This window comes from Dama dama, chromosome 5, assembly GCF_033118175.1.
Source record: "Dama dama isolate Ldn47 chromosome 5, ASM3311817v1, whole genome shotgun sequence".
NCBI lineage: Eukaryota > Metazoa > Chordata > Mammalia > Artiodactyla > Cervidae > Dama > Dama dama.
This window is the reverse complement of record NC_083685.1, coordinates 108,318,229-108,331,163: the sequence shown is the minus strand read 5'-3', so window position 1 is coordinate 108,331,163 and position 12,935 is coordinate 108,318,229. Positions and strand designations below refer to the sequence as shown.

At 53.7% G+C, this 12,935-nt stretch overlaps 1 protein-coding gene across 1 annotated transcript; it reads left to right on the top strand.

Moving 5' to 3' along the window:
• The first annotated feature begins 1,053 nt into the window (after positions 1–1,053).
• TBX21 (T-box transcription factor 21) lies at positions 1,054–12,333 on the top strand. Its single transcript, XM_061143855.1, has 6 exons — positions 1,054–1,606; positions 8,845–8,999; positions 9,379–9,500; positions 9,981–10,130; positions 10,282–10,343; positions 10,587–12,333. Exons 1-6 carry the CDS (start codon positions 1,116–1,118, stop codon positions 11,212–11,214), a joined length of 1,608 nt encoding a protein of 535 aa, XP_060999838.1. The 5' UTR covers positions 1,054–1,115; the 3' UTR covers positions 11,215–12,333.
• The last annotated feature ends 602 nt before the right edge of the window (positions 12,334–12,935 follow it).

Genomic DNA, 12,935 nt, shown 5'->3' with positions numbered 1-12,935 from the left:
CCTTCCTGTCGGCCCACTCTGGGTCTGTTCAAAGCTGCTTTTCCAACCAGGTATAATAATAGACTGAAAAGTGCCACCCAGGTGTCCTCTCTCATGTAAGGCTCACAGGCCCTCTAAAAAAGTGCATCAGTTTGTTTTCTCTAGCCTGGGGGACTTGAGGCTGACTTTCAGGCAAAGAAAGTGACTTGCCCAGGTCTCATATACCTGAGTGATGGTCAGAGCCAGTCCTGGGACTCTGAGCACTGGCAGTCCAGTGCTGCTTCCAGTGCCCATGGCTGACACGCCCACGTGCAAACCCTCAGCCTCTGCTATGCAGTTCGCTTGATGGAACTCTTCTTGCTGCCCACCAGGTCCCACGTCTGCCCTAGGGCTGAAGGAACAGATGCACGGAACACAGCCTGCTTGGGCCTCTGGCAAAGAGGAAGAGGGCAACACTTCACACAAAGCCACTCAGCTCGGAGCCTGGGCACACAGTGAGCATCAGTGAACATCTGTCACATGGCCATGGGCAAAGCGGCTTGGAGCCTGCGAGTAAGCCCATCGGGGTCATCACCGAAGGCTTCCCGTAGGAGGGGGCCTTTGAGCTGAAGCTTCAAGGATGGGTGGAATTTCCACGAGGGTCCAGAGGAGAGAAACAGTCTGGCGTTTCACGTGGAGGGGTTGACTCTTCCATAGGGCATAAAGTCTTTGAGCGTGAACTACAAGGCGCACCGGAGACTCGCTGCTCTGCACTGTGGGGGCCCTATAAGTCCTCACCAACCGCGTAGAATTTGCCGAGTTATTAGCCAGGAGGGGCGGGGTGAGGCGGGGCGGGGCCGAGGTGGCGGGGTGGGGGGGTGGCCGAGAGAGCTTCATAAAGCCGCAGCAAAGGCGCCGCGACGCTAGTGACAGCGGCCCGCTGGAGAGGGAGCCCGGGAGCTGCCGCGCGCCCGCCAAACGCGGGCGCAGGACCCAGGCGTCCGAGCCCGGGCTCCGGTGGGGCCCCGCCCCTCCCCCCGGCCCCAGGGCCCCGGCCCCGCCCCCGCCCACCTCTGCCCAGCCGACCCCCGCGCCCGCCCCCGCGCGGAGTGGGGCCGGTCCTCCACAGCCCGCGGGAAGGTGCCAGCCCGCCCCGGATGGGCATCGTGGAGCTCGGCTGCGGAGACATGCTAACGGGCACCGAGCCGATGCCGGCGAACGACGAGGGCCGGGCGCCAGGCGCCGACCCGCAGAACCGCTACTTCTACCCGGAGCCGGGCGCGCAGGACGCCACCGACCGTCGCGGGGGTGCCGGCCTGGGGGCGCCCTACGCCGGGGGCGCCCTGGTGCCCTCCCCGCCAGGCCGCTTCCTCGGAGCCTACGCCTACCCGCCCCGGCCCCAGGCCGCCGGCTTCCCCGGGGCGAGCGAGCCCTTCCCGCCGACGCCGGGCGCCGAGGGCTACCAGTCGGGGGACGCCTACTCGGCTCCGGACCCGCGCGCCACACTCTACCCGGCGCCGCGCGAGGACTATGCACTGCCGGCGGGGCTGGAGGTGTCCGGGAAGCTGAGAGTTGCGCTCAACAACCACCTGTTGTGGTCCAAGTTTAATCAGCACCAGACGGAGATGATCATCACCAAGCAGGGACGGTGAGTGAGGCGCGCGCCGGAGCGCCGAGCGACGGGAGCCCCTTCGTCCCTGACCTGCCCTGACCGAGACGCGCTCCTTTTTTTTTCTTTCTAGACTGCTAGTGTCTCCGTGTCCCTCACAGCTTTGGCTCAGGCCTTGAGGGGAAGGAGGGAGTTGAGGTGGGGACAATCTGGGGGTTGTTTACTCTCAGGACATTGCATCGACAGGCGCAACCCGAAACCCATGAGTGACGGAGGCGAGAGACACAGGGAGCCATGGTCGGGGTTTAGGGCGAGGGTGCCTATGGTTTCCCCAGGCACTGGGGTGCCGCTCTCTGCCTGAGTGGGGGACGCCCAGGGTGCAGGGGGAGGGTGTGCTGTGGGTCTGACAGAGCAGGGCACCTCTTCGCCCCTATGTGCTGGGAAACCCAGGGGAGGGCAGAATCTTGCAGTGGAGCGGACAGCAAACCAGCCCTCCTCTCAGGGGCCCTCTTTGCCCACCTCTCCCAGTGCCCTTGCTGCTGTTGTATACAGGTCAGCTCTGGGGGAGGGAGACGTGTAAAACTGGGATTTGGTGACATGGAGACCTAGTCGCCAAGTTTCCTTTCCGGTAGTACTTTGAGATCATATGTCTGGTGTGTGCGTGTGGTGGTGGGAGGGAGGTGGGACTGTGGGAGAGGGCATAGATTCCTTCCAGACACGGTCCCTGCCTGAGGGCACAGATGTCCATGGGCCTGAGCAGGTGAAGCTACCTCAAGGGTCCCAGCTGGCAGCCAGTCCCAGTCTCTGCACCCTTCAAGGCCTGTCCCCGAAAGCCTGCCCCACCCTGACCCAGACGTTCAGTTCACCCTGGGGAACCCCTGGTTCCGTGGCTCAGGCTCTCCTGAGCCCAGTGCGTACAGGGTAGGGTTTTGGGGCCAAGGGTGCTGCTTCCGGAGAGTCTCCTACGTGGGGAAAGAAAGAGAAACTTGCAGCTTGTGTGTTATTTGAGTAGCAAACTCCACTCTGAGTGGGCCCTGACTGTGTCTGGTGGGTGAGAGTGTGCACGCACCCTTCCCCGGGGAGGGGTCTGTGTGGGCAGAGAACTAGCGAGGGCCTCTGTGTGGAGGCAGCTGTGTCATCAGTGGACCCGAGAGGTGTTGAAGAGCAGATAGGAAGTGTGGGGCTCGGGAAGGGAGAGGGGAGAGGCCATGCTGGGCCAGAGGGTTGACATTCATTCAAGCAGCACCCTTGGCCCCAAACCCTACCCTGCATGCGCTGGGCTCAAGGGGGCCTGAGCCATGGAACTAGATCCCTCAGGGTAGACTGAATATCTGGGCATTGCTGGAACATTTTTCCTTCCTGATGAATGATTTCTATGAGATGGCTTGGGACTGAGGGACCTGTCCACCAATCACAATTGGCTTCAAGTTGCTGAACTGTTCTTTCTCGGGGATGAACCCAGGAAAGACGGCATTTTCTTTTATGGCCTGGCCTTCATCTTCTAGGCCATCTGATAATTCCTCTCTGCTCCCCCAACCCTAGTCCCCTTCTGGGTGACCCTAGGCACAGCCCAGGCTTCTAGGCTGTCATGTCTAAATTGGAGGGAACCCAGAAGATCCTGTTACGTCTTCTTCCTGGACAGACAGGGAAATGGACCCAGAGACAGTAAGAGACTTTTCCGAGGTCACACAGCACATCCATCGCTGGCAGAACTGGCACCAGCTCCCAGATGGTATGTGCCTGGGTTTCTTTCTCTGCTCCCCCAAGACCAGGAGTAAAAACAGCCACCCATACTGTCCGAAGGCCTTGATGCATTCATAGTGCTTTCACTTCCATTATTTCACTACGCTAGGTAGGCCAAGCAGCCTCCCCGTTTGCAGCTGAGTGCGCTGAGGCCCGGGGGGCTGATGGCTTGCACTTGGTCACACGGCAGACCCGAACTCAAGCCTCCACTCTGTTGAGTGGTCAGGAAGCCTTCTCACCCCGGGGCCTGCTGGGGTCTCCCCACAGACTTGCGGCCAGGTCCCCGCTCCTCCAGTCTTGAGGGCTGAGGTGGACAGAGCTTCGGCAGAACTTCAGGGATCTGGGGGTGCAGGACTGGCTGTGGGTCTTAGGGTACAGTGCAGTACATATTGCTGTAGTGGCTGTCTCCCTTACATCTACAGCCTCATTTTTCCTTTACGTTCCTGCTGAATAATCCTCTCTTGACAGTTGTGTTGTCTCTCTTTTATTTTTTTATTTTATTTTAATTTTCCGTCTTTTGGCCACCCTGCACTCCTGCATAGCATGTGGGATTTTAGTTCCCTAAGTAGGGTTTGAACCTGAGCCCTTGCCTAGGCAGCCTGGAGTCTTAACTACTGAATCACCAGGGAAGTGCCTCATTGTCTCTCTTTTATTTAAACCCACACACTTAATTTCCTTTATTATGAAAAATTCCAATATATACAAAAGTGAAGAGAAACACGTAACAGATCTCCATCTACCCATTACCTAGCTGTCGATACTAGTCCAATCCTGTTTCTACTTTTCCTTTGTTGTGTTAACGGCCATACCTCTGGTCTGAAACTATGTTAGTGATAGCGTAATTAGTAAGTAAATTCTAGATACTGTATTACTTCATCCTTAAGTAGTTCTCTGTGCACCTCTAAAAATGGGTTTTTTAAAATAAATGCAATACCATTAGCAAACCTGAAAAGAAATCCTTAAATATCATCAAATTTCCCTGATTGTTTTGTATGCTCACGCACTCTCCAGTTTTACAATCCTTATGCTTTCAAATCGTCCTGAAGGACTGCTTCGGACACTTCGTTGGTTGGAGCTGTTGGAAGGGGACAGTGGCCTCTCACCATTTCCCTTGATGCCTCCTCTTGGATCAGGCCTCAGGGTGGGGTGGAGGAGACAGAGGACACAGCGCTCCCAGTTTGGCACCCGGGTCTGTGAACTTAGGCTCCAGTGATCTGGGAAGTCGGCGGCCATTTCCTTCTGCTACTGGCTTCTGAAATGTAAGACGGGCTCAGAGAACAGCTCCCTTTCTGCCCCCTTTCAGACCAGGGCAGACTGGTCTGTCCCTCCATGGTTTCCAGTGATCCGTCAGTCACCACCACATCACCCACGACTTTCTTCCTTTTTGAAAAATCCTTCCAGCAGGCCCACCCACAGCCCCGTAGCCTTTCGCCTTGGGGCTGACTCACTCCCTCCCAGATTCTTCCTCTCCTACCCACCCTAGACCCACCTCGCAGTGTGGACAGGACACAGTCATGTTCTCCTCCGTGGCAGGAATGGGATGGGGAGCGGGGCAGGAGGTGGTTCTGGGGTCCAGAGACTGATCCAGGTGGCTCAGATGGGACCGGGAGGGGAAATGGAGGATAGGAAGATGGACTGGCCAACTGGAGGGTTTGGAGTTCAAGTTTGTGTGTCTGTGGTCCGTTAAGCGCACTCATGTTGCTGGGCCTCGTGTTGTTTCTGGGAGGCAGCTTGTCTGATAGTCAATGGTAGACATTCTCAGCAGAGGAAGAACGAGGCGGCTGTCTCCGTGTGTGGGTGTGTGGGTGTGCAGTAATTGCTGGCAATCCCCACTTTTCTGGGTGTGATTAGTTGATTATTATAATTAAGATAACTCTGTTGTTAAGCAGCTCTATTTGCATTTGTGTATGTATGTGCGAGGTTAGGGCTTGGTAAAACAATTTCAGTCCCGCATTATCCTCGATCGCAGGCCTCAGCCCTGTTGGTTTTCTCTTCTCTACATTCCAACTCCAAGAACTTTTTAGATCTTTAAAAAATATTTTTAGCTTTAAGCCTGCTTTAATTTGGGCTGATGGGCTTCATTTCTCATGGGATCGGTGAAGATGGCTTTGCTTTTTCTCTTTCCCTGTTTGCTGGTGGCCGTCTGATTTCTATTCAGTGGATCCGAGGTTAGTTCGAGCAGGCACTCCCTTGATGCTTAGGTGCGTTTTGCATTTGGATCCATAAAGACATTGCCGAGCACGCTCCTCAGACTTCCCTGGCGGTCCAGTAGTTAAGACTCTGCACTTCCACTGCAGGGATCATGGGGGTTTGATCCCTGGTTGGGGAAAATCCCACACTCCCCCGTGAAGCATGGCCAAAAAAAACCCACACCTCTCCTCAAAAGTGGTTTCAATTTACACCCCCACAGATAGTGGAAGAAAGGACCAATTATCCTGCAGGCTCAATAGCAATTAGGTATTATCAATTTTGAAACATTTTGCGAACATGCCTGATAAAAGTGTTAGTCATTCAGTCATGTCCGACTCTTTGCAGCCCCACAAACTCTGGCCCATCAGGCTCCTTTGTTTATGGGGTTTTCCAGGCAAGAACACTGGAGTGGGTTGCCGTTTCCTCCTCCAGAGAATCTTCTCGAGCCAGGGATTGAACCCAGGACTCTTGCATTGCAGGCAGATTCTTTACCGTCTGAGCCACCAGGGAAGCCCAGACTGATAAAAACCATCTTTAAATTTGTGCCTAATCACCGCTAATTGGAGCATTGTCGGAAGTGTTCAGGATGGGGAAGGGGTACAATGACTCTGCGAATCATTTCGAGGTGGATGGTCCTTAAGGAGTGGTGAGCTGTCTTTTCTAGGGGCTCAGATTGGCACCAGACTCCCTTTTCCTTCCCAGCAAAATGCCATGTAAATCAAGGGCTATTTTGGGATCCCAGCTGGTGGTGAGTCTAGATTTTTAGGGTGAAGTTGAGACCTCCCTTCTCCTCTCCCTCTCCCCTACCCCACCCCGGTCTTCTTGTGTCTCCTGCTTTTCCTTCTACTAGTAAGAAGCAGGAGGGGGCGGTGGAGACTATAGCATGTCCCCTGCCATCAGGAGACTCCAGCTCCGGGATTCCACCAAGAAGCCATCACCAAACTTCTCTGAGCCTCATTTTCTTCGGATATAAAATTGGAAAAGAACATTTTGTACCTCAGAGGACTTTTTCAGTGAACTGGCTACTGCATATGTAGAGGCACAATGAATAAGTTCCCTTCTCTCTCTTTATTACTACATGTCTGGACAGGAACTGGGTACAATATAGGAAGCATGAATGACCTGACCACTGTTGCAAAATGAGTTAGTGGTATCAATGGGTTGAAAATATTCTCTCACTCTCGAATGCTCAAAGCCTCATCCCTAACTTTGATTTCTCCAGTTGACTGGCACGCTAAGCTCCTGGGACCCAAGGCCTCAAACCAGAACTCTGGACTCTTGCTTGGGGTTCTTCAGCCAGGCCAGAGGGTTTTGACCAGTCTAGGCCTGGGAGAAGGTGGGATGAGGGTGGGATAGGGTAGACAGTGAGCTGAGTTGCACGTCTTTCAAACTTCGTAACAGCTCTGAGAGGAAAAATGGACAGGAATTGTTATCTCCGTTTATGGGTGAAGAAAGTGAGGTTTGGTTTAGGAATTAACTTATCTTTATTAACTTTTAATAAATTAACTTATTGAGTAAGTTTCTTTTTCTCAGCCCAGGAGAGTCTGGGGAAGGCAGAATGTGACAGTACTCTCCTGGGAGATCTTTCCAAGGTTATTAGGGATGTTGCTCTAGGACCCTCTGGGGACTGTGTGTGTGTGCACGCGTATGCTCAGCTGTGTCCAGTTCTTTGCGATCCCATGGACTGTAGACTGGGATCCACCCGAAAGTGCTCTTTGGCCCCTGGAACTCTAAATCCCCTTTCCTGACTCATGGACCAGGACCTTTCTTCCCACCCTGCAAGGCTTCTTGTAGGAGGAGGAGAGAAGTGTATGTGGGAATGAAAAGCAATTCTGATGAGGATTTGACTCTGCCATCTTAAAAAGTCTGCTCTTCCTGCTTGAGTCGAAAGAGAGGCTAAGCCGGAGAGGCAGTGGTGATGGTAGAGGTGCTGGTTGTAGTGATGGTGGTGATGGGAGTTGTGCTCACTGAGGTGTTCCTTGTAGTGATGCTGGTGATGGTGGAGGTGTTGGTTGTAGTAACAGTGATACTGATAGTGGAGATATTGGTTGTAATGATGGTGGTGGAGGTGCTGGTTGTAGTGATGTTGGTGCTGGGGTGGTGATGGTGGAGGGGATGGAGATGGTTGTGGAATGGCAGTGCTTATTCCTCTGAATCTGTTACTCAGCACAATAGCACAACATCCCAAATCCAACTTCCTCCACTTTTCCTGGGAACCAGGACTTTGATCACGAGAACTGTGCTCAATAGAGTCCCTCTTCCAGGTGGATGGAAAGCTCTGGCTAGGACTTCAGCTACTTCTCTGAAGACCCAGGCCGGGAGCAGGTGGCACTGCAGAAGTCAGGCCCAGGAGGACGGGGCAGGGAAAGCCTGCGGATGACCGCTCTGAGGCTGGGTGTGTGTTAGCACCATGAGAGCCGCAGCGAGAGGATGGATGACAGACTGAGGCCAGACCAGGGTTCGGGGAACTCAGAGATGAAGACCTACTAGGAACAGCCTGTGTTGGGGCTGGCTTGTGGCTTTGCTCCCCTCCAGGGAGCAAACTAAGGCTAGAGACAGGTGTGCAGCTAATGTTAGCAACTGACGCTCAAAAAGAAAAAAAATTTTAAAAGCCCTGCTTCGTAGTGTTTGCTGATTTCCATGGTAAATACCCTTATAATGGCTGCTTGCAAGCTGCCCACATGTTGTCACTGAACTTGGAGTTGGGAAGAGACGTGCGGCAGCAAATATTATCTAGTTTATCTCCACCATACCGATAAACAATCTCAAGAGCAGAGATAATAGTGAAGTGTAGTAAAAAATATCGAGAAGTGATTTTTTTGAGTATTTATTACCTTGACTTGTGATGTAATATATTTCATGGTAGTTTATATGATTTAATTTTTATTAATATTTATTTTTGGTTGTGCTGGGTCTTCATTGCTGCACGAGCTTTCTCTAGTTGCCACAAGCGGGGACTTCTCTAATTTCGGTAAGCAGCTTCTTATTGCAATGACTTCTCTTGTTGTGGAGCACAGGCTCTAGAACTCAAAAGACTTAGTAGTTGTGGCTCTTGGGCTTAGTTGCCCTACGGCATGTGGAATCTTCCCCGACCAGGGATTGAACCGTGTCCCCTGCATTGGCAGGTGGATTCTTAACCACTGGACCACCAGGGAAGTCCTGGTTTAATTTTTAATTGTTGCTGTCTAACAACTGGCTGGCAGACTTCCTGGACTTCCCCAGCTGGCTCTGGTGAGGATGGGAGCTGGCTCCAGCACACCACTGATGGACGGCCTTGGCCCAGGGAACGGCTGTCCGGGGGGCTGGGGGCTGATGATATTGGTGGGTCTCTCTGTTCTCCCCAGGCGGATGTTCCCATTCCTGTCATTTTCTGTGGCTGGGCTGGAGCCCACCAGCCATTACCGGATGTTTGTGGACGTGATCTTGGTGGACCAGCACCACTGGCGGTATCAGAGTGGCAAGTGGGTGCAGTGTGGAAAGGCTGAGGGCAGCATGCCAGGTACGTGCCTCCTTGGGAACCAGGGGCATGATTTTTCTCTAAGACTGTGCGCCCCCTGGTGGATCCAAGAGGAACCCCCTCCCCCAACCCCCTACCTCTGACTCCTAGGATTTAATTCTCTAGTTCCACCCCACCCCATCCACTCCACCCCACTCCATCCCTTCCCCTCCCACGTCTCACTTTCATTCTGTTTGTCATCTCTTCTACTTTGCTCTATCCTGTCCTCAGCTTGGCCCTCTGCCCACACCTCCCCCATCCTGCCCCGTCTGTCCTCCCCTTCCATCCTCCTTGCCTTGCCCCTCGGAACAGGCAAAGGAAGCCTCACATGACCAGGGGCCTGATCCCAGGGCTGCATGCCAAAAAGATTAACTGTCCACAGGGAACCGCCTGTACGTCCATCCAGATTCCCCCAATACCGGAGCCCACTGGATGCGCCAGGAGGTGTCATTCGGGAAACTAAAGCTCACGAACAACAAGGGGGCTTCCAACAATGTGACCCAGGTGGGACGCCTCCCCTTGGGACAGCCCCCCATCTTTCCCTGTCCCTGAGGCGACAGTGGGTCCTGCAGGCTGATTCTGTTCTATAAGAGCGACTTCTCTCCCTCTCGGACCCTGGTTCTTTTCCACCCGCCTTGAGAGGAAGCTGAATCTCAAGGCAGATGGGGGTCACATTCAGGTCAATGTGGGCCAACGCAGCCTGGGGGTTGGTATCGAGTCAGTACTGGTGGTCCTAGGGAGTGGATGCAGAGTTTCTTTGAGTTGAGCAAGCCTATTAAAAGTGCCCTTGGTGCCCTGAGGAGGTTCAGGACTGAGGTTGGAGGCTTGGGAGAAGTTACATGTTGGCAGGGCAGAAGAATGGTCACGATGACTTCAGGGTCCTTTGTAGCTTGGCCGTAGGGTGGGCCATAGGTGGGGTGGGGGAGGGGAGGGCTCCTTTGCACTCCCTCCCCCCACGCTCACAGCCGTCTCACCCCCTCTCAGATGATCGTGCTTCAGTCCCTCCATAAATACCAGCCCCGGCTGCACATTGTCGAAGTCAACGATGGAGAGCCGGAGGCGGCCTGCAACACGCACATCTTCACTTTCCAAGAAACCCAGTTCATTGCCGTGACCGCCTACCAGAACGCCGAGGTGAGGGCTGCCTGGGCGAGAGTGGGCTGAGCCTGGGCGGGTGGGGTGGGAAGAAGGGGAGAACAGAGCCCCTCGATTTCTTGGGAGTGAATTTGGAAGTTCCCCAGCCTGAGATTCGTCACTCAGATAACTCTGTTTCCCTTCTCTCTAGATTACTCAGCTGAAAATTGATAATAACCCTTTTGCCAAAGGATTCCGGGAGAACTTTGAGTCGTAAGTGCCCCTGGGTTCAGCTCGTGTTGGCAGAGGCCTTCCTTGTCTGTCTGGAACTGGGACTCCAGACAAGTGCCCAGTCCCCTCTCTGCCTCTGCAGTGGGGAAGTGTGCAGCGGGTGCCAAAGGGCAGCGGGCAGGTCAGGAAGGAGGTATGGGGAGGGTCGTGGTGCAGGCAGGCTCCTAACCGACCAGTTCTATTCATGACCCCTGTCTTTTGCCCTCGTTTCTTTCTTTTTAAAAGCATGTATACATCTGTTGACGCCAGCGTCCCCTCCCCGCCTGGACCCAACTGTCAACTGCTTGGGGGAGACCCCTATTCTCCTCTCCTCCCCAACCAGTATCCCATCTCCGGCCGTTTCTACCACGACCTTCCCGGCCAGGCCAAGGATGTCGTTCCCCAGCCTTATTGGCTGGGAGCCCCCCGGGACCACAGCTATGAGGCCGAGTTTCGCGCTGTCAGCATGAAGCCTGCATTCCTGCCCTCCGCGCCCGGGCCCACCATGTCCTACTACCGAAGCCAAGAAGTCCTGGTGCCTCCAGGCGCTCCAGCGGGCTGGCCTGTGGCCACCCAGTACCCTCCCAAGGTGGGCCCAGCCAACTGGTTCCGCTCCATGCGAACTCTGCCCATGGAACCTGGCCCTGGAGCCTCAGAGGGGCGGGGGCCAGAGGAGCAGGGCTCCCCCTCCCTGTGGACTGAGATCATCCCACTCCGGCCAGAGTCCAGCGACACAGGACTGGGCGAAGGAGACTCTAAGAGGAGGCGTGTGTCCCCCTATCCTTCCAGCGGTGACAGCTCCTCCCCTGCGGGGGCCCCTTCTCCTTTCGATAAGGAAACTGAAGGCCAGTTTTATAACTATTTTCCCAATTGAACAGATGACATGAAAGGAACAGGAAGAGCGTCGTTAGGTTGGTGACTCCAACAGTACCACAAACTCAGGACTGAGCCGTCCCCAGCTTCTTCTGTCCTGTCTCCTTTTGTAGTTGGTTGAGGAAGAGGGGGGCCAAGAAGGATTCTGAGGTTCACTTGCTGTCTCCTGGCCCACCGGGAAACCTGCAGGGACTGTCCTCTGCCCCTTCCCCTGCCCCAACTACAGTCACATACCTGGTGCTGCTTCTAGCTGTGGGCTCCCAGCTGGAGAACATAAAACGGACCACGGAAGGTCTGGGACACAAAAGAGCTTCCTCTCTTCTGCAGGCTGGGGTGGAGGGATCAGGGTCAGGTGGGATGGCCTGGCTGGAGACTCAGATCTCTTCCTCTGTAGAGTAACTGTCAACATTTTCATTTGTGTGTGTGTTAATCCCTGATCTGGAAATAAAGACATGTGGATTTTCTAAGTCAGCCAGCCAGGGCCAGGGAGAGGACCCCAGTGACTTTGAACAACTGGCCTGGGCCCCACCCTCTTAGACATAGTGGAGTCCCGAGGAAGGGGCTGACAAGGGCGTGGGGCTTTTGCATGACTCAAGAAGCAAAGTGTTGAGATTTCCCAAAGTGACTCAGTGGTGAAGAAGCTGCCTGCCGGTGCGGAAGGCACTGGTTTAATCCCTGGTCCAGGAAGATCCCACATGCCATGGAGCAACTAGGCCCGTCCACCACGACTACTGAGCCTATGCTCTGGAGCCCGGGAGCTGCAACTTCTGAGCCCATGTGCCTCAACTACTGAAGCCAGCGAGCCCTAGAGCCTGTGCTCTGCAACAAAAGACGCCTCCTCAATGAGAAACCCACGTATCACAGCTAGAGAGTAGCCCTCCAAGTAGAGAAAAGCTCCACACAGCATTGAAGACCTAGGACAGCCAAAAATAAATAAATAAAATAATTTTTTGTTTTTTAAAAAAAGAAGCACTGTCTTGCCCAGGGAACAGGGGATGGTGTGTGAGGATACATTTTTCTTTTTGGGGAACAGGGGAGGCTATTTATTGTACAGAGAGTGGTGTCCAGATATATTACTTTTGTCTTCATCACTTTCTGGAAATAAACACAAAACTGTCAAGCGTGTCCTGCTTTGGTACCTGGGTGGGGGACACAGGCGGGGACTCTCCTGGGAACTGCAGCTGTACCCAAACTGTTCTCTCTGCTCTAGAACAGAACTTGAAGTTCTGAAGACCCTCCTAGAAACTAGAGGTGATTTCATTCAGGGGATAAATTGAATTAGAGCAATTCTACATGTCCTGCCTTGGTGCTCAGGTTGATGGCTGATGCTACCTCCTAAGGTATCTTGGGATACCCTGACTGTAGAGCAGGGTGTGAGGGCAAGACCAGAGGATGGGAGCTCTGCAGAAAAAGATGACACTTGATTTTTCTGTGCATTTCTGGCAGCTTGGGATCTCCATCTTCATCTTGGGGTTGTTCAAAGATTAAAGGAGTAAATGTAAATAGGACCACATGAAATTGCTGTTTTCGTAGGTCAAGAACAGCCAAATATTGGCAGTTTCATTTGATCCAATCTAGTATATGTAATGAGCCTAGAACGGTGCCAGAAAAACAGTAAGCCCTCAGGGTGTAAACTATTGTCATTGTCAATATTATCATTCACTGGCTGTTTCTCTCTCTCCTTGCACACATACTGAATTGTGGCTGTAAAATGATACATGC